Raw genomic sequence first — 22,500 nt, 5'->3', positions numbered from 1 at the left:
TACTAGCCGTGTACCGGATAACGTCAGCCCTTCGTACTTCTTCGTAGCGCGACGACTTAACTTCTTATATGTATATAGATGTACATATATGTATGTATGTATGTACATAGATATATACATACGTACATATACATATGTAGATATGTAAGTACGTATAGACGTAAGTATATATGTCTGTAGGTATTAACAACGAGGAGCTCGTAATCCAAACGTAGTGCGATAAACGTATCACCGGTGAATGACGTTTGTCGATAGTGCGACCTTGCGAAACGGTACTCGCGACAACACGTCAGAATATACGGGCTATTATTGATAAAGGTTCAGAGAATAAATGTGTGCGTATATATATATATATATATATATATATATATATATATATTCGATGGATCAGCGAGAGAATGAATATTTCACTGATGGCGTGCTGTCTCGCTCATTCTTTGACGTTGAGTTACGACTTAGCCGACGTTATCGTTACCGATCGTCGTCCATTTTTTTTTCTTCCCTTTTTATTTTTTTTAAATCGAGACTATAATCCTATCGAAATATGTATATCGTATTGGATCATTCGAATTGCTTCTTGTACGCAGACAATTTTTTATCGAAATTTTAAGCCGACATTTTTATTTTGGTACGAATAATATCGTGCTTGTAAAAAATTTTTTTACACGAATCTAAAGCTGATTCTTTTTTTTTTTTTCATGTATATATATAAAAGCATAAATTGTTGATGACTGATAGATCGTTGTCAATCGCTATAATATATACATCGTTTGTGACATAGGAGATTTATATATATATATATATATATATATATATATATATATGTCATATATATGTCACCTTTATTTATATATATATTAATTCTTTTCGTATATTACTTATACATATAATAAATATAATATATAAAATATATACAGATATATATATAGTAAATGAAACGATCGTGGATCACGATAAAATTTTATTTACGTTAATATTTCGCGTATATTATATGCAAATAATTTACATTAAATATTTTTAATCCAGCCATCGTATTATTCCGTTTCCGATCTCTTTAAATGATCTTTAGTAGTAAAATATTAATATCACAAAATATCGGACACGATTAATGTGGGAGGATGATGAGAAAACTTATTTATCATGCATAACAATGCTCTCATATCTAATTAAAAAAAGATATGACTTTCTTCTTCCTCCTCCCACGAATTAAAATACCTGGAAATCGTTAATTTGCCTATCTTTAGTAATAAAAGAGGAAAACGAAAAATAACCACTGATCTGAATAACAAGAAAGAGAAAAAAAAAATAAAATACAATAAAATAAAATAGAAAAAAAATTAATCACCCGTATGAATATAATTCTAATCTTAATAATTTTGTAATTCGTGGAAAAACTTTGCTTTCTTTTTTAACCTTACTTCGCTTTCATTCGACAACGATCTCTCTATCTCAATCTACCTATCTCTATTATCTACGTAACTATATTTATGTATACATATATATGTATATATACATGTATACATAAATACATACATATAACATACTTGTGGTCGATGGAGAATTGGAAGAACATCAGGCGGGAGAAGCGCTTCTATGTACGTCACACTGCATACGTCGTACGGTTGGTTATATTTCGCGTCCGCTGGTGGCGTATCGATCGCTACAGATAAGGTTGAAATGGTAAGGGTATGTCAAAGGTAAGAGCAAAAGGTGCTTCGTAAATAGGGGAGGTAATGCGAGTTGGAGGTTAGGATGATAAAGAGAAGGAGAAATTACTGAACGGAGGCGTACTATGAACGAGAGAGAGACAGAGAGAGAGGAGAGTATATTTTTTAATGTATATATATTTATACATGCATACATCAAAACTTTCTCTCTCTCTCTCTCTCTCTCTCTCTCTCTCTCTCTCTCTCTCACTTTATCTATTCATCCATCTATCTATCTATCTATCTCTTAATCTATCTATCCATTTATCTGTCTACCACTCTCTCTCTCTCCCTCTCTTTCTCTCTGTTTTATCGACTTCCAGTTCGTCGTGCTTTCGTGCAGACGAGCGTGCATGCTCGTGCAAAGTGTTGGCCCCATGGACGTAGCAGCAACAGGTTTAATCGTGTCCGGGGTGTGGCTGGTTGGATGGTCGCCGGCCGGCCGGCCGGCCGGCCGGCCTGCCTGCTTGCCTGTTTGCTTGCTTACTTGCCTGCCTGCCTGCTTGCCTGCTTGCTTGCCTGCTCTACCGGCTGCTTCGCTCGCTCCTGTGCTTTGATGCCATTTTGAAAGATCGATGCGACAGTTCGACGAGTACCATCCTAAGCTGTGATGTGAATGAAGAGAGCTCGGGATAGGAGGGAGGGTGGTTTGTGGCGATATCGTATATATAGCTCTTCTTTAGTTTTCTCATGATTGAGAAATGAAGAGGGGTTGGAAGAGAGGAGTTGGGTGGTTAGACGGTAGGGGGAAAGAGGGCTTTGAAAGTAACGGAAGGAAGAGGAGGAGGAGGAGGAGAAGGAAGTCGAAGGAATCGATCGTCGGGTGATATGTAATAGACTCACTTATTTAACCCAACTACTTCTCTCTCTCTCTCTCTCTCTCTCTCTCTCTCTCTCTCTTCTTTTTCTTTCTCCCATCTTAAGACTCTTAAGCTGGAGAACTTGGTTCTGAATTTAATCCGATGAATATTTATTTTTCTTTTATTCAACCCTTATCGATTTACATACTTATCTATGTAATATCTCTCGATCGTGTATAAAGATACATACGTAAATCAAATTCAAACTGATAAGAAAATATTCGCGAGGAGCTCGAAATGAATGTTTCGTGTACGAGAGTTTTCACTTGAAAATCAATTATATCTACGTACGTATCTATCTATCTATCTATCTATATATTCATACATACATATACATACATATATATATATATATATAATATATATAAGTACCTACGCGTATGTATATTAAATTCACTCCAATTAATCTCATTAAAATTATTTCAAATTTTGACACATAAAAGAAAGAAAGAAAGAAAGAAAAAGAAAAAGAAAAAGAGAGAGAAAGAGAGAGAAAGAGAGAGAGAGAGAGAGAGAGGGAGACATCCTCGTCGTTTTCGTCGTCGTCGCGGCGTCTAGAGGGATGTCCAAGCACGAAGGTGGACTCTCAAGGAAAAAGAAAAAAAAAAGAAAGAAAAAGAGAGAGAAAGAAAGAGCAAGAGAGTACATACTACGTGTCGCGGGTGGGAAGGAAGGAAAGAAGAAGGAGGAGAGGTGGGAGATGGGAGGTGGGTGGAGAGGAAGGAGGTAGAGGTGGTCGCGCGCTCTAAAGAGAGAACGACAGAGTGAGAGAAAGAGTGAGAAAGAGAGAGAGAGAAAGAGAGACAGAGACAGAGACAGAGACAGAGACAGAGAGAGAGAGAGAGAGAGAGAGAGAGAAAGACATCACGAAGCACGAGAGGAGGCCTCATCTCGGTCTCTCGGCGATCCTATTTATAGACGTGCTCTCACAGCCTGCTCGCTTCTTGGCGCTTTGCTCCGCGTCTCTCTTACATATATAGGCGCGTATGTGCGCGCACGCTGGACCATTGCACGATATCCGTAGCTGCGACGAGGACCGTGTTCTCTCTGGCTGGTGCGACCGACCTAAACCCGTCCAACGAAAAATCGATCGACGTTCGATACGACTACGAGCCGCGCCTTTTCCTTACCGATCGTTTCTTTTTCTTTCTTTTTGTAATTTTTGTTCGATCTTGTTCTTTTTCCCTCCTTTTCGCAGATCTTTCCGTTTCTTTCTCCTTTTCTCTCTATTTCTCTCCTGTCTTCTGCTTTTTGTTTGTTCTTCTCTTTTGTCTTTCACAAGTACGTGATCGTAATTATTGGAGCTTGGCTAGTTAATGAGCAAGGATGATGAATTTCTTTTTTATCTCTCTTCTCTTTTCTTTTTTCTTTTTTTTTTTTTCTCTCTCTCTCTCTTTAACTTTGTATAGAATTGTAAATAAATGATGTTAGATAATATTGAATAGTAATAATAATTGATGTAGTGTATAGTATATGTTTATGTAATAGTTTTGTATTATTTAGTATATTGTATACTGTTATTATATAATTTGATTATTATATTTGTAATAATGGTACGATGTAGTAGTAATAGTACAGCATTATAGCATAGTATGGTATAAATATAATAGAGGAGTATAGTATATTGTGGATATTTACTTTGTATATGTACATAGTAATAGAGTAAATAAAGTAAAAATATACAATTTCGAGAAAAACAACCGTGTAAAATTTTCCGTTAAATTTTCCGTCAAAGAATAATGATCTTTTTATATTTCTTCTTTTTTTTTTTTTTTTTTTTTTTCTTACACTGTCTGATCGGTAAAAGTATCGACTACTTATGATTAATCCAGTTCTTTTTTTTTTTTTTCTTAGTATCAGAAATAATTGGCAAATTCTGACCATTTAATTATCCAATTCAGACGTGTTTTTGGAAAATGATCGTAATTCGTTGTTCTCTCGTTCTAATTTTACAAGATAGTTTTGGCTTTAATCCCTCGTTTTAAATGTAATAAATGCAGGTCTACGTTAAAACGGGATGCGCTCGAATGTAAAGTTAAATAAATCTGCTTTAACGTTTGCCACTAACCAAAATAAACGATGAATACTTCTTCCCGAATTTATATATTATCTGAAATTGTAAAGACTATGGCCGAGTTTTTTTTTATAAATCGGTCAATAATTATATCATTTGGTTTATCAAATGCAATAATACTTGATCATTTTCAAATTATTAATGTAAAATAGAAAAATTTATTTTCACGTTAATCAGCCTTCACGAATCTTCTTTTTAAAAATGATCTAATTTATAAAATTTCAAGAATTCATGGCCGATCTACATTGCTGAGTCGAAACACGCGGAAGATCGCGTGTGTGTCGATTGATCGCGTAAAACGAAGTCCTGTTTTCTTTTTTGTCCCTTTTTTTTTTTACTTATTTATTTTGTTTTATTTTATTTCTTTTCTTTTCATTTCTTTTTTTTTCATTTTGATCCGTCTATTTCCTTTTATCCCTTCTTCAGTCGACGATTCTTATCTCTAGAGAGAGGATGAATATTCTTCGTGAGATGTAGGTGGAAGACGAAGTGAAAGAATTAACGAAGGAAATAAGGGATTTAAACTTTCGCGATAAGAAATCTCGAGGAGAGATAAACGTCAATGAGGTCTAATTTATTTTTGCATGACAAAAAAAAATATATGTATATATATATATATATATATAATATATTCGAAAAAATTCGTTTAAGAATTTTGCTTTGTTTAATTTCTTTTCTTTCTTTCTTTCTTTTTTTTGTTTTTTTTAATTATTAAATTCTTTTCAAATTCATTTCAAGCTACTTCCAATAAGAACGTATTATGCAATAAAAGATTTCTCAAAGAGTAACGTAAATATTAATGAGAAATTTAATTTATTTTTATGTGAAAAAAATATCAAATTCATTGAAGAATTTTTCTTTTCTTTTCTTTTTTTTTTCTTTTCTTTCCTCTTCTTTCCTTCCCGTTTTATTTTCTTCTAATTCAAATTGAAATGCATGTTACTTTCAATAAAAATGTTTTATATTACGCAATAAGAGAGAAATGGATCGAGAGAACCATGAACACCCATGGTACGAGCAAAAGCGAAACAAGTAATAAAATAAAAATGAGAAGAAAAGGAATAAATTAACAAAAACGAAAAAAAAAAAAAGATAAAAGAAAAAGAAAAGAAAAAGAAAGAAACAGTCGTTCGGTCGCGTTTGAAACTCAATGATGGCGCGCATGTTTACGGTGAAAGGTGGCGTGGAAAATGCGTAGAACCGCGTGTAAGTAAGTATGTAAGTACGTACAAGGAACAACTCTTGACGGGCCGGTTATTATTGTTAATGGCCGTTCTTCGTTTAAGAGTCCTGGATCGAAGTCTCGGGAAAGCGTGAAAATCGTGAAAATGGCGTATATATTATATATGTCCAGATAGAATAATAATGTTAACGCATAATTTCGTTTGGAAGCGATTTGAAACGAAAAAAGAAAAAGAAAAAGAAAAAGACAAGAAAAATATTTTTCCCTCGATGTAAATAAAAAATAAATAATCTTTTTTTCTTCTCCTTTTTTTTTTTTCTTATAGCATAATACCAACGTAATTTCATATTAAAGCAATTTCTAAGTTATAAACAAAGGAATTCATCGAAGAAAGAAGTTTTTTGTCCTCTTGCAAAGATATTTTTTTTTTCTTCTTTTCTCTCTCTGTCTTTCTTTTATATATATATATATATATATATATATATATATATATATATATATACGTATAAACAAACTTAATGAAGAATAGGAATTTGCGAGGAACGAATTTGCAAGTAGAAACTTGTGTCGTTGTTGTTTTTCAAGAAGCAGACAACAAAGCGGAAGAATAAATTTTTCACACATCACGAACTTCTTTATTATAATTATTAATTAACTTTATCCAGCGATCGTCTTGAGATCGATTATATTTCGAGTAAAATTACGAAAGGATGAAGATCATGAAGAAGAAGGAGGAGTAGAAGAAGATGGAAATACGATTTTAACGTACAACATATTAATTAATTATTAACGTAACGTAACGTCGATCGAACATCCGAATAGAGATTTGAACGTTGCTACGTCGGCAGGAGAGAAGACAACTCGGTGATGTATATATATATATATATATACACACACACATGTATTTCTATATTTATATGTAAGTACGTATATATGTACGTACGTACGAGTTGTAACGATAATAGAATATACGGTATTAAATGTAATATACAACAGCCATTGTCATTGTTAACTTTGTATTTTTTTGTTAATTATATCGTCGTAGCAACGCCTCACGCATTGCGCGGTTATACATTTTTCCCGCGCATCGACGGGAAGCGACGAACGACGACGAAATAACACGAATAATACAGGTAGTCGGGAGATGTTTTCGTGCATTGCACTTTAGAGCACCATATCATGATAATGATAATAATCATAATAACCATAATATAATAATAATATAATAATAATAATAATAATAATAATAATAATAATTACATATAATTTATCTAGCAGATAGAATAATATCGTGTGTAAAAAAAGTATTTTCTTTGCGGCACGCCAGAACATAACATACTAGCCTATACATGCAGCTTTCTTCGAACGGTAACGCGTGTATGTATGTATATTTGTATATATGTATGCTGTTACGGATGTATATGTGCGTGTATATGTATATCTGATAGGTCTTTTGTGTTAATTATTGAAGATGCTTTTTAAAAGCTGCGGGTGCGCTGCCGCCTATATAATAACGCATGAGTGTGGCTTTTTTGTTTTTTGTTTTTCTTACTCGTGTGTGTATGTGTGTGTGTGTGTGTGTTTTTGTTTTTTTTAATTATCTCATAGGTACACAGCAAATTTTTGTTTTTATTTTTCTCTCCCCACTTTTTATACAACTTTTGCACGCACACACACACACACACACACTCTCTCTCTTATCGTTTTCTTTCTGCGATGAAACATTGCACTTTATATCTATAATTAAATATTTATCTAACGTGGTAATAATAATAATAGTAATAATAATAATAATAATAATAATAATAATTAATAATGATAATCATAATAATAATAATTGTCATCATCGTCATCATCATCATTGTGTCGTCATTTATCGTAATCATAAAAATAATATTAATAATAATAATAATAATAATAATAATAATAATAATAATAATAATAATAATATAATAAAAATACTCATTTTTTAATTTTAACAATATATATAATATTTATATATATATATATATACGTCTTGTTAATAAATAGAGCAACATATACATAATATTAATCGTCACTAAATAATATGTATACACATAGACGATCATTTCTTCAAGGAGGGAGGAATAAAAGGGGGAGGAAGAATAGAAGGGAGGGGAGTAAATAAGGGAAGGCAAGGATCGTAAAAGGGAAGCAAGGAGATTTTACAGTGTTTGCGTGGTCAGATACACACACGTACACATATGCACGCACACAAATATTTTCTTATATATATATACATATAACACGGTATATACATATTTACAAGATAAATTTCATTTGACAACAATGATCGTGATAAAATACCCTTTTATTCGCGTTCTACGTTTATATACGTTTAATTCTCTTTTTTCTTTATTCATTTCATTTTAGCTTTTCTTTTTTTTTTTTCCTTCTTTTTATATTCTTCCTCTTTCTTTTTGGCGTATTGATAGTGTACGGTAGTACATACAACGAGAGAGGACGTAAAAATTAAAAAAAGATAACGTACGAGGTGGGAGGGTTGGGTGAGGGAGAGGGCTTGAAAGAGGCGAAAGAAAAAGAAAATGAAATAATAGAATATAATAAACATAAAAAATAAAATATATTGGATCGATCAACTGGTGTGTCAGAATTTATAGTCAAAAAAAAAAAAATATTAATATTATTTATTTCTTTATTACCATATGAAGTACTAAAAATTCTGACACATTATTTTCTTATAAGCGATCAATCCGATAGACAAAGAAAAGAAAAGAAAAGAAAAGAAAAAAATTAATAAAAAAAAATACGAGTGATACATAAGACACATGAAAAATAATATCTGAGATTTATCGTGTTCGGAGGCCACGAAGATATGATTAGGATTGAGAGAGGAAGAAAGGGGTTGATAATATAGGATGGATAAAATAGGGAAAGATGAGATAATAGTTTAGTTAAAAAGCTATCGCGCGCGCGCGGCGTTAAATCGCATTGAAAGACTTGAGAAAAGTTGAAGGACGCAAAGAATGTTATCGCTCATTCGATGAGTATCGATGTACATAGGTCTAACGAGGAGATCAGGGGTGCGCGCGTCAATATCGATAATTATTTCCCTTATTAGAAATTTCCATCTCTGATTCCTTTATACGTGTGAACTTGCGTTTCATTTGTGTATACAGTGTGTGTGTGTGTGTGTGTTTGTGTGTGTGATAATCGAAAAGTTATTTGACGCGCAAGATAATATTCTTACTCGTTCTGTGTGTGTGTGTGTGTATGTGCGTCTTCTTTACAAGTTTAGCACCGGTAAATGAATTTTTGGTAACTCGAAAGAGGAGCGAACCCCCCAGGCTTCTCCACTTTTTGATTATTTTTCATTATTATTATTAAAATAATAATTATTATTATTATTAACATTATTATAATTATTATTAATATTATTATTATTATAACATATTTTTTTCTCTAACTCTTTCTTTTTTCTAATCCCCCCCTCCCCCGATCCCACTCCCTATAACATGACTAGCTCCAAGCTTTTTTCTTTTTTTTTTTTTCTTTTTTTTTCCTAGCTCTTGGCTCGTCTATCTCACATTTCTCTGTTGCTTATTATATTATCTACTTTTCTTTTTTTATTAATATCCTTTTTCTATTCCCTATTCTATCGCTATTCTTTCATAAATCGAACTTATCATCAATCATCAATATACATATACATACATACATACATACACACACACACACACACACACACACACACACATCGTTCATGTCCATCGTACAAAAATACTTTGGAAATATATTTCTGGTTTTTTTTTATAGAGTCACCAAAAATCCATGCCGCTGCGCCTGATCGTTGTCTATCAAAAATAAGCCTCTCTCTCTCTCTCTCTCTTTCTTTCTTTCTTTCTCTCTCTCTTTCTTTCTCTATCTATCTATCTATCTATCTTTCTTTCTTTCTTTCTAAAAGCTTTTACAACGCTATCGAAAGCAGTCGGACACCTGTACGAACGCTCCCATTCCCATAGCAAGTTTCGCGAACTTTGCGATAAATATATATACATAAGATGGTATTGGTCAATATCAATTGGCCACTTACCCCTTACACCATCGAACGAACTTGAGTGCTGTGTCCAATTCGATTTTGATTGTGCTACATTTTGTTACATACACACACACACACACACATATCTATATATATGCGTGTATGTGGTTCTGTTTGTTTATTTTCTTCTTTTGGACAAATAGCTTTCATCCGTAAAGGTGTATACGACTACGTTCATGCGTATTTTCTTAACTGATTGTCTCTCTTCCTCTTCTTCTTTTCTCTCTTGCTCCTTCTTCCTCATCCCCCATTTATTCTCTCTCTCTCTCTCTCTCTCTTTATCTCTATCTTTCTCTCTTCATCTTTCTCATTGGTTCCCTCTCTAACATCCAACGCGATTCCTGGAAGCCAAGGACGGTATCGATTCGACGTCGGTTATACGAGAATCCTCTCGCTTCGTTAGTCCTGTGCGATTGGATGCTGGCCATTAAAATATGATTTTTTTTCGAAGGTTTATATATATATATATATATATATATATATACATATATATATATATTTCGATTATAACCGCACACTATCTATATTTCTCTCTCTCTCTCTCTCTTTTTCGGATCTTCCCTCCTTATCTCTCTCTCCCTCTCTCTTTTTCTTGCTCTCTCTCTCTCTCTCTCTCTCTCTCTTTTCTCTTTCTCTTTCTTTCTTTCCCAAAAAATATATTATAGCTATGTACACATTTTAACATAGTCTCGTCGCCATATTAGATTAAATAGTACGTATGTATATACATACGTTATATCCCTCGGACGCGGTTCGGTAGCCTCTTTGCGATATATATACATATATACATATATATAAATATATACATATATACATATATATACACAGGCACACACACACACATACATATATATATATATATATATATATATATATATATAGAATGCTAGGACCGATTTGAAAAAAGGCAAGAGGGCAAGAATCATCGTAATATCATCGAAAGACCCTGTATAAATTTTGGATTTGAAACCGCATTAATATATTATATTTTTCCCGTAGGCGCTTCTCTTATTAAAAAAAAATTCGTTTCGATACGATTAAATTAGATTCGCATTAGACGAGTTGTGTTTCTTTTCTTTGTTTTCTTTTTTTCCTTTTTTCTCTTTTTTCTCCTTTTTCTTTCTTTCTTTCTTTTTTTTTTTTTATTTTTCGTTTTTGTTTTTCTTTTTCTTTTTGTTTTCAAGGGTTAATACAAGGAGGGTAAATACGTATAGGTAAAATACATACATACATATTAGAACAATTTGTATCGCGAATCGCGCTCGTAGCGTAATTCGTAGAGGTAAAAGCACAGCCCGCTCACGTCGACGATGATCAACGACGAATCAGTCGGTGACGGTGCGATACCGTCGGAAGGTCTTCGTCTTTTCTTCGTCGACATACGCCCAAAATGAGAAAGAGAGAAAGAAAGTGAAAGAAAGAAAAGAAGTGAAAATAGTTAAAAGTAAGAATAAAAGAAGCGAAAGAAACAAAGAACAAGACGAAAAGAAAAAAAATGAAGAAATATTGACAAAAAGAAAGAGAAAAATAGAAGAGAAAGAGTGAAAGTAAAGGAGAGAGAGAGAGAGAGAGAAAAAAGAGAGAGAGAGAGAGTAAGAGTGATCGAGTGAGAGGGCAGAGGGAGAGTGAGAGTGTGTGAGAGAGAGAGAGAGAGAGAGAGAGAGAGGTGGGGGAATCAGATGGAGTCTGATCGGCGCCAACATCGGCGACGCGCAAATACAGAAACGAAAGTCAAGCTGCTCGTTACTGATTGCAAGTAGGTGACGAGTGTGCCTGCGAATGAGTTCTCGGATTACCATGAGCTGTAGCCTCGCGTTTCAGTCTCTGTTTGAGATGCACCTTAGCGTGCCTCTTCTTTTCGTCGCTCCTAGCAAACTTTCGTCCGCACTGATCGCAACAAAACGGTTTTTCGCCTGTGTGGGTGCGTACGTGGGTGGTTAAATGGTCGCTCCTCGAAAAGGAACGCATACAGATGCGACATTGGAACGGTTTTTGTCCTGTGTGGATGCGAATGTGCCGGGTAAGTTCGTCGCTTCGCGAGAATCTACGGTCACAGCCGTCGACCGGGCAGGCGTAAGGGCGTTCGTGAACCGGTGTTTTGCTCGGTCGGTTGGGATACTTTCGTGGTTTAACTGGTACCAGCCTGAGGGGTAGGGCGCTTTGTTGGTAGACCTGGGATAGGATTTCGTGGCCTTTCGACGTGCTAGGATTGTATTCCGCGAGTTGGACACCGGTTGTACCGGTTGGTTGTTGTTGCTGTTGTTGCTGTTGTTGTTGTTGTTGCTGCGGTTGAGGTCCTTGAGGTGGTGGCGGTGGTTGCTGTTGTTGTTGTTGCTGCTGTTGCTGTTGCTGCTGCTGTTGCTGTTGAGGTTGTTGGACGGTGCTAGGGTAACCGCTCGTGCCCGTTGGTTCCTGCTTAAGCGCAGTCTCCTGATGATGATGATGAGAATGATGATGGGAAAGAAGACCGGGATCGTAGGTTTCCTCGTGTGCCGTTATCCAGGCCGGCGGGGTCGTAGTCGGCGTGTCGTGGTAACCGGGAGGTGGAGGTGGCTTCGATTCGACTTGTAGTAGCTCGACCGTCTCGTTTCCGTAGGGGCTTGAGTGGAGGGTGGGGTGGAGAAAAGTTTGCCCGGTCAATGTCAATGTCGGCGAGGGTAGAGGAGCCCAAAGTTCTTGGCTGCTGGCCTGTGGCTGTTGCTGCTGCTGCTGCTGTTGAGTCTGTAGACTGTTAAGCGGCGGCGACTGCGTGCAGGTAGTCGTAAAGACTCCACGGTAGGTTAGGGTCGGAACGTTGCAGATGTTGACGCTTGTTGCGGCGGTCGTCGAGACCGACGACGTGGAATGAGGCGAGGAATAGAGTATGACGCCACCTTGTAAAACGTTGCAACGATCAGCATCGTCCTGAGTTTGGTGATGACGCGAGGGACTATCGGAGGACGGTGCACCCGTCGTACCGCTATCCTGCGTTTCTTGATGATGGTGATGATGATGATGATGCGAACGATGATCCCTACTGGCTGGACCACCGTTCTCGTCTTCCTCCGCTGTTGCCTCTTCCAAAGAGAGGTCTTCGCCCGCCAGGCTGCCTGCAAATCGTCAGGATTCCTCGATTAGTATTATCCGTTCGTCGCGCATTGCTTCCATTCTTACTTCTACGAGTTTCTCATGCTCGCGTACGTATGTAGGTATGTACAATGCATAGAATAGAAGATAGAACTATTATATCGTGCGATCCTTCGAATCCGTTATACGTGCTCATCGTTTTTGTCACCAGGTTCAGTATACGCCGAGAGGCGAGCGAACTGGCAGGAAGAGTCACGCGATACGGGGGTGAATTTATCTTCGAGTCGAGAGCGTACCGACTAGTCCTATCTGTCGTCTGCATCCTGCCGGTTCGTTACTTCCTTCCTACGTACACAATCATTCTTTAACTCTTCTCTCTCTCTCTCTCTCTCTCTCTTTCTCTCTCTCTCGCACTCCCTTTCTGTCATCTCACGAAAATATGACAAACACGAGTACGAAAACTTTGAAACAAGATAATAGACATTCGAAATTATCAAGTCGGAGGTATGCAAAACGGGTTTTCATTTTCAAAGGAAAATCATACATAGAAATAGCACTAGGTCCGATATATAAACGTGATTAAATATAATGACGTGTAAAAAAAGAAAAGACAAAGAGAGCGAGAGAGAAAGAAAGAGAGAGAAAAAGTGAGAGAGATAAAGAGAGAAAGAGAAAGAGAGATAAAGGAAAGAGAGAGCTTAACGGGAACGGTTTCACAGTAAAAACTGCCTGGTGGTGGGTGTAAAGGTGCCGAAGGGAGAGACGTTCGGGGTAGCGAGCGAGGTGGGGTTCGCTTGGAAGCATGAATGAATCTAGCAAGGGATGACGAGAGGAGTTGGAGGAAGAGGGGAAAGAGGAGGAGGAAGAGGAAGAGGAGGAGTAAAAAGGGGGTAGAGGGAGGAGAGGAGGCTTCTGAATGTCGGGGTCGCCGAGTATTGATCCGCGACAGGCGGACACGTTCGATATTAGCCGTTCTCGCGAGCCAAGCGATATGAGTACGTCAGCGGTGTCGTATCACAATGTTTTTTCAATTTTGTTCTTTTTTTGTAAAACGAGAACGGGAGACTCAATTCTTTAAGCGCGATTCGATGATTGTATCACGTTGATCTTTGAGAAAGATCGTGCCGAGGATCGAACGAAATCCTCGGAAAAAGGAGGGACGTTCGTATGTGATAGCCGGTTTACCGACAAGGGTATCAGGAGTGTACGGAGGTCGCGTGCTCGGGAGGAAAGCGAAAGTTCGCTTTCCACGATGCACCGACGAGACGAGAGGGTGCAAGGCCAATTGATTTCCAGTTGGAAGCCGAGAACCTTGCATCGATGCTTTCTCTCTCTTTCTCTCTCTGTCTCTCTCTCTCTCTCTCTCTCTCTCTCTCTCTTTTTCTCTCTTTCTCTCTGTCTTTCTTGTTTTTTACTTTTACGTTGATTTTTTTTTTTAATTCATATTTACAACAGATATCGTAGTACGATTGGAGTGGTAGTAAAAGAGTAAGGTTATATGTATATGTATGTATATATATTATATATGATATATCATATATAACATATATTATATATATCCATATGTATCTACATATTATATTTCGTTTGTCTTAGATAAGAATAAAATGGTAATAGGAATATAGGAAGATCGGATAGGTTTGTTGGGACGGTATATAGGTACCTGAGATCGGTGGCGGTTCGACCAGCGCGGAGGGGCCAAAGAAGGATGGTAGATCGCTGCTGGTGGTAACCGGCGTGTTCAGGTCACCGGGCTTGTCCTTCTCGTTTGGATCTTGAAGATCGTCGTTGCAGTTCCTGGTATAATCTTTGTCATTGTCATCGGTTTGCCGATGTCTTTTGGAAACATCGTTAACGTCGCCGGGCGAAGAGCACGGCGTGTCGACGTGACAATGATGTTGTTGGTGATCGTCCAATCGATGGTGATGATGGTGATGGTGATGATTGTGATGATGATGCCGGGCGTGGGAGTGATCGGACGAGTCGGACGAGTTATTCTGATGCTGCGAGTGCAGTGGCACGCAGGAGGTTAACGATAGGGTCGGTATGGTCTTGGTCGAGGCTGTTGCCAAGGATGCACAGGAGGATGCTGTGCTGGCGGGGCTCGAAGTAGCGCCGACACCGCAGCCCACCGATGCCGACGTCGAGGAAGAAGCGTTGTACGGTAAACAGGCGTCAAAACTTAGCTGTACCGTTTGTAGATTGAAGGTCGCGTGATGATGATGATGATGATGATGTCCTAAAGGCGGTGATGATAAGAGAAAAGGGCTGGTGGCCGCGTGAGGTTGCGAGCCCACCACCTCCATGCCGTCCATCGTCATCCTCTGAAGCAGCTGATCGCCTGGCTGAGCGTTGACGGTCTCCTCGGTGTTACTGGTGCCGGTGGTGGTGGTGGCGGCGGCGGTGGTCCCAGTACTGGCGCACTGCGTGTCCTCGCCTGTGGTCGTATCGTTCAACGCAATTATTATGGTTATTTACCACTTGCTCCTTCCTCGGTTGACCCGACTACACAACGATGAGAAAATCTTTTCTCTAGAGTTGCGTCGCGCGACAACCCCAAAGTGAAATTAACCCACTCCACCCACGAATGTCCCTGTCACTCTCTCTCTCTCTCTCTCTCTCTCTATATATATATATATATATATATATATATATATACGTATGTATGTCCGTATATATATATATCTCTCTCTATCTTTCTCTATCTCTTTCTCTCTCTCTCTCTCTTAATCGTGCCTTCTTGTCTACGTCACTGGATTAGTAGCGATCTCGAGCACTCGGGACACGCGCGCGCTTCTCTTTTTCATTCGTCCCCCGACACGCGCGTTCCGCGTCGCCTAAGAGCTTGTTTAAAGGCGCGAGAGGACTCGACGCCGCCCGGAAAAACTTGTCTCCGCGCGCGATACCAGCAGTACGACGACGACGACGACGACGACGACGACGACGACGACAACGACGAGTATCGTGGCGGCACGTACCAGATCAACGAGAACAACACCGCGACAAACTAAGAGCACAAGTCAGCTTCTCTCTTTTTCTTTTTCTTTTTCTCGGCACGATCCGGTGTCCGGTTCGCTTCTCTCGTATCCTCCTCCAGCACCGGTCGCGCCGATACTACGAACTCCTCGACGCGTTCTCCTCCCTCTCGACGCGAGAAGAGGGAGGTTGGGGAGGACTACCGGGTGGGGGATGGGGTGGGGTGGGTAAGTAGGTAGGTAGGTAGGTATCTCTCTCAGTGGTAGGAGAGTCACTCCTCCTACCTACCAAAATATTATCACAGTGATCACCGATAGGTCCTTTGTCGATTTGAGAATGAAGTCCACTTATTTGCTATGACAGTTCGCAACTATTAGACGAAAAATAAAAACGAGAGTATGGAACAGTAATATAACGATTGTTAAAAGACGAGATATATTTGGGATATAAATTATTATAGTTGTTGTTGTTATTGTTGTTGTTGTTGTTGTTGTTGTTGTTGTTGTTGTTGTTGTTGTTGACGTCGTCGTCGTTAGCAATGTTGGTGAGTGCCGAAATTTACGTGGGTGCGTGCGAGCAGACGATTGTTTCTCTCTCTCTCTTTCTCCCTTTCTCGACTTGTCACTTTTTCGTTCTTGTATATCTCTTTTCTCTTTTTCTCTCCAAAATGTATCTCGTATAATACCCCCGTGTATTATATATGGAATGACCACACACATATATACGTTACTTGTATACACACATCCCTCGAAAACGTAGACCTACACACACACGCACGCACGCACGCACGCACGCACGCACGCACACACATATGTACACATATACACACACGCGTGTATCAGACACAGATGAGAGAGTCTTTGCGTATCGTGTGTGGGCGCGCGAGTACGCGTCTATCTCTGTTTCTCTTTCTCTTTCTCTTTCTTTCTTTCTCGTTCTTTCTCACTTGGTTAAGGCGCGCGCGTGCGCGTGTGTGTGTCGTGCGGAGGCACGAGTTAGAGCGCGAAAGGGATCGTGAAAGAACGCGCGATGCGTGGGGGTCGCGCACGAACTGAGCCGAGCGGCGGCGCGCCCCGTAGTTTTATGAATGGACCGCGGAGACTGTCCCATATTTGGAAGCGTCGAGCCGTCCGCCAGCCAATCCCCGCTCTCGACTCCCCTGTCTCCGCGCACACGCGAGCGCAAGACTCTCTGTGTGTCGTCCGTGCGAACGCTGCTGTCTCTCTGCGCCGTATCGCGCTCCTTACCCCCACTACTTCGCTCTATCCTTCTCTCTCTCTTTCTCTCTCTCACTCGCTCTCTCGCACTCGCGCGCGCTCACGACCCCCACCACGTTGCCCTTCGCGCGCGCGCCGCCGAGCAACGCAACCCGGCCGATATCTCGAGAGTGGATAGACACGGAGAGAGAGAGAGAGCGAGAGAGAGAGAGAGAGAAAGAGAGGGAATGCGGGTTTATACGTAAGAGAGAGAGAAAGAGAAAGAGAGATAGACGTACACTCTCCATCTACCCCTCCTCGCGACGTACACGTTCTCGGTTCACCAGTGACGTAGAGCCTGTGACGTAGTAGCGAGGCGCGCGACCGCTCTACCCCCACGCGTGATCGAGCAAGATGAAGAAGGCGCGAGCACGAGGCTTGCCGTCAAGCAGCCGGCTGAGAAAACGAGAGAGATAGAGAGAGAGAGAGATACGTAGATAGACAGAGATAGAGAGAGAGATAAAGGGAGATAGAGAGAAACAATTTTTGTTTCTCGAGTATCTCTCTACCTATGTGTGTGTATGTGTATATATATACAATATATATATATATATATATACATGAGACGACGAATGTGAATTATTTGTAGTATATAAAATAATTTGTTAAAGTAATTGAGAAAGAGAGAGAGAGAGAGAGAGAGAGAGAGAGAGAGAGAGAGAGAGAGAGAGAGAGAGAGAGATAGATAGAGAGGAAATTTTTTTGTTTTTCTTTTTGTTTATGAAGAATGAAATAATATTATCACGAAATTATTGCAATATAACGAAAATTCAAATTTTCGTGATCTTTCTCTTCTCTCGAGTTATATAAACAGAGAAAAGGAGAGAAAGAGGGAGAAAGAGAGAAAAAGAAAGAAAGAGAGAGAGAGAGAGAGAGAGAGAGAGAGAGAGAGAGAGAGAGATAAAAAGAGAACAAAATAATTAACATCGTTCTCGTTTACTTTCTCTAACTTATATTATCCATTAAATGGCATGACATTCTTTTATTATATTCTATCCATCCCCTTATGTTAACGTTAGTCACAGAGCTTCGTTAATCGTTAATAACACCGTACCGTATATAACATACCTATACCCAGACACAAAAATAAAAATGATATATATATGTATATATGTACGTATGTATGTAAATCCATCCATCCATCCATACATACATACATACATACATATAATGGATAGGACATGTATAATAAAAGTTATCGTTATTAAACTCGTATTACGGGTTACAGATAGTTGACATGAAAAATTCGGTAGAAGTATGGGGAAAAGCACGGACGCAATAAGGCGGCAGGCACACAGCTGCTGATCGATCGCGCGTGTCCTCTCTCCGGTTGAAAGGGAGCGCGCGCGTGCCCGGCACGCAGAAAAAGAAGAGAAGGAGGAGGAGAAGGTGAAGAAGGAGGGTGAAGGAGGAAGAAGAAGAAGAAGAAGAAGAAGAAGAAGAAGAAGAAGAAGAAGAAGGAGACTTTTTCATGACGGTGTCTAAGCGAAAAGGTAGACAACAACGACGACGACAACGACAAACAACGACGACGACGACGACAACGACGACGACGACGACGACGACGACGACGACGCGTGCCACTTGTGCTCGCGCGCACGCTTGCGAGTCACGTATTCATGCGCGTGCGCGTGCGCCTATGATCTTTTTCTCTGGCGGCTCTCTCGCAACCACCTGATGCCCTATTTGGGTCCACGCACAGTCACGCGCCCGCTCTCTTTCTATATCTTTCTATCTCTGTCTCTCTCTCTCTCTCTCTCTCTCTTTCTTTTCTTTTCTTTTTTTTTTTGTAATGCCCTCCTTCTCCTCCTCCTTTCATTCGCCCCGCTCACTCTTCTATCCTTTACGAAATGGCGCGCGCCACTTCTAATCTCTGTCCGAGACACTAACGAGCACTCGAAGGTGGAGGACGTACGACTACTACAACACTAGGCCGAAAAGATCAATGACATTTGGCTATTATCCAAAACGTTTATACGTTCAACGATAACAATAACGAAATAAGTAATAATCATAAAGAATGTATAACGATGTTTTTTCCGTGTACATTTGTTTCTTTAAATACTGTTCCAACGAATTTCCTTTCGTTTATTATACGTTTTCATATTATACATACGTACGTAAGCGATAATGTCGGTATCGAACGCAAACGTTACGTTTCTTTTTCTCTCTCTCTCTCTCTCTCTTTTTTTTTTTTTTTTTTTTTTTTATATATTTGAAGATTTATTTACGTAGGGGAGGAAGAAATTAAAAAAGAAAGAAACCAAGATCTATATCCGTAGAAAAACGTGTAATAATATACTTTTAACGCACTTCGCGATATTTATACAAGGTATAAATATGTGTATGAAAAGAAAAAATTAAAGAAAAGAGGAAAGGATTGTGAAAATTATTCGAGAACAAAGAAAGAAATATTTCGACGCTAAGCGAATATAAGCTTCTGAGAAAGTGAATAATAATAATAATAATAATAATAATAATAATAATAATAACAATAATAATAATTTTTGATATAAATGTTTGATAGGGACCCGACAGATTAATTAATTTTCTCTTTTTCGTTTTCGAAAACATGATATTTGTGATTAATGGTATAATATTAGGATTACAGAAAGAGAGAGAGAGAGAGAGAGAGAGAGAGAGAGAAAGAGACGAAGTGAACGCGCAAAGCCTCGTTCGTCGAAGGAATCGCCGTCGGCGCGTTCTTGCGACGCGATTCGAACGGCTGGCACGACAACAAAATGTTCTAAAATGACCGGGGCCCACTCGAAGAGGCGGTGGGCGCGTTCTATTCGTGGCGCGACTCGATGCGGTTTTGCGCGGGCGAGTGTCGCTATTTCGAGCCGCCACGCAACCACCTGAGACACCCAGCATCCCCAAATACCCGGGATAACTATCAAGACGCAACGTCGAATTCGCACGTATGAAGAGCACCATCGCTGTGACTCATCGTACGACGATCTACGAGATTTTTCTTTGAGTTTGGCCAGCAGTCGAGTCGAGTCGAGTCCTCTCTTGTCGTCTCTTTTCTTTTCTTTTCTTTTCTTTTCTTTTTTCTTCTTTTCTTTTCTTATTTTTTCTCTTCTCTTCTATTCTCTTCTCCGTCGGTTTTATTCTTTAGCGAAATGACGATAAACGAACGTGTTTTATTTGTTTGTGTATTCTACGACTAGTGATCTACGACGTATTCATTACTTTCTTGAGTGGTTCTTAGTGAGATATATATATATATATATATATATATATGTATGTATGTATGTATGTATATATGTATGTATATGAAATTTGCCATTGGCTTTGAATTTCCCGCCTTTTAAGAGTCGATATTTTTATTGGGAATGTGATCGCTTTTTTCTTCTTCTCTTTTTTAAATGATTTTGTTGAATATGCAAATGAACAGATTCGATTTTGAAAGTGATCTAACTTAATATATTTGTTTGGATGTATCTTCTTCTTCTTCCTCTTCTTCTTCTTCTTCTTCTTCTTCTTCTTCTTCTTCTTCTTCTTCTTTCTTTTACTCTTCTTTTTTTATAGCGTAGACCGATGTAATAGAGGATAAAATCTTTGAATTTCTCAGAATTAGTCTTTTATGAATCAGCATTTCTACGCAGAAAGAGTTTTTCTCTATACGAATATTTATTATCTTTTTTCATATATTTCTATACAAACGAGTCCGTGATTTTAAAAGTGGTCTTACTAATAATATGTCTATACTTTTGTTTGTAGATATTACGATCTTTATCTTTTTTATAATTCGATGTAAGAGACAATAAATTATGAAATCAAGTCTTTTTCTTTTTTTGTTTTTCAACTCAATTAACTTTCGACTCGAATCATTTTCATAATTATACAGGAATGATATTTAAACGAGAAGAGTTATAATTTATCGATAGCTCGCTTTGCTTCGACGTCGTTTCGAATCTAAAAGGCGGGAAATACGGATTCCGTATTACGTTGTCCACGACTTACATCCGAATGTAATTAAGGGCAATCGTTTTTTTTTTTTCACGATTTTTTCTTTTTTTCTTATTTCTTTTCGACAAGTGCCTTTCTACGGATCCTACAAACACGTTTAACTAGTATTAACATTAAAAATAAATAATATTTTTTGTCACAATTGAGATATTATTTCTTTATAAACAAAAAACAAAACAAAAAATAAACAAAAAACTATTCTTTTCAAAAAACGTATGATAATTTTTCGAAGAAAAATTCGATTAAAAAGTATCGAAAAAATTGCAAGTTGTTTTTTAAAAACAAACAAACGTTGAAATTTTAGGATTGTTTGATGCTTATCGTGTGCGTCGATGATAATTATCATATATGAAAAAAATGAAAATTACGAGCTAGTCAATTTACAATCCGTTCCTCTATCTACTAATGCAACACTGACTCCTATAAGAGTGCCGGTATTTCTTCGATCTCCCGTGAGTCACGATCCATCGAGGCTTTCGCACGTTTTTGCTACGACCGCGACGCGATACGGAGCTCGTCGATTAACGATCATTTCCGCTTGATTCTCAGCTAGATATCTTTGGTCTTCTTCTATCATCAAACTTGATCGTCTTCTTCGTCGCATCGATCAATTTCTTTTACGAATTTCGAGTTCTGTCGAAATATGATTTTCTTTTTTCTTCCTTTTTCGTTCTCCCGTAATTTACACAATCTTTTAATGTATATAATGAAGGCGTAAAAATTGAATTTATCGCTTATTCCGTTTTATAATACGTTATAATATAATTAATCAATTAGACACCCGAGTAAATATAATTATTAATTGCTATAAAAAAATACCTAATTTTTTATCGGATCAAGTCAACTTTTTTTTATGATCTCAAATATATATATATATGGCTTCATAAGTCTCGGATTAAATTAAACCAATTAGATACGATTGATGATAAAATTAATTGTAATAAAAAAAGAAAAAAAATGGGATGTTATTTCTTCCCAAAAAATTTATGTAAAATTTGTTCAAGATATCAAAACCCGAGACACATCACTAGCGTATATCCAATAAGGATATAAATTAAATCCAATTAGATACGATTAATTATCTACAATGCGTATCATTAATCACAACAAATGAGAAAAGAAAAAAAAAGAAACGCAACGAAAAAAAAAAATTTCATTTCCTCTAAATACGATTTATGTGAAATTTGTTTCAACGTCTCAAACACACACACACACACATATATATATATATATATCACTATCGATAATCTAGGAATAAAAATAGATCCAATTGATTACGATCGATTAACTACCATGCGAATAATTAATTACAATAAAAAAAAA

The 22,500-nt window shown here is 37.9% G+C and overlaps 1 protein-coding gene across 1 annotated transcript in view; it reads right to left on the bottom strand.

Annotated features, from left to right (window-relative positions):
* Positions 1-11,470: 11,470 nt before the first annotated feature.
* The window catches only part of LOC122627469 (AF4/FMR2 family member lilli), a 30,753-nt gene continuing 19,723 nt past the window's right edge, over positions 11,471-22,500 (bottom strand). The window contains exons 2-3 of the mRNA XM_043808583.1: positions 14,634-15,407; positions 11,471-12,993 (exon numbers count right to left, since the gene is read on the bottom strand). Of these exons, the coding sequence (XP_043664518.1) occupies positions 11,648-12,993; positions 14,634-15,407 (2,120 nt within the window). The 3' untranslated portion in view covers positions 11,471-11,647. The remainder of the gene's footprint in view (positions 12,994-14,633; positions 15,408-22,500) is intronic.

This window comes from Vespula pensylvanica, chromosome 3 (assembly GCF_014466175.1).
Source record: "Vespula pensylvanica isolate Volc-1 chromosome 3, ASM1446617v1, whole genome shotgun sequence".
Lineage (NCBI taxonomy): Eukaryota > Metazoa > Arthropoda > Insecta > Hymenoptera > Vespidae > Vespula > Vespula pensylvanica.
This window is presented reverse-complemented; position numbering and strand designations above follow the sequence as displayed.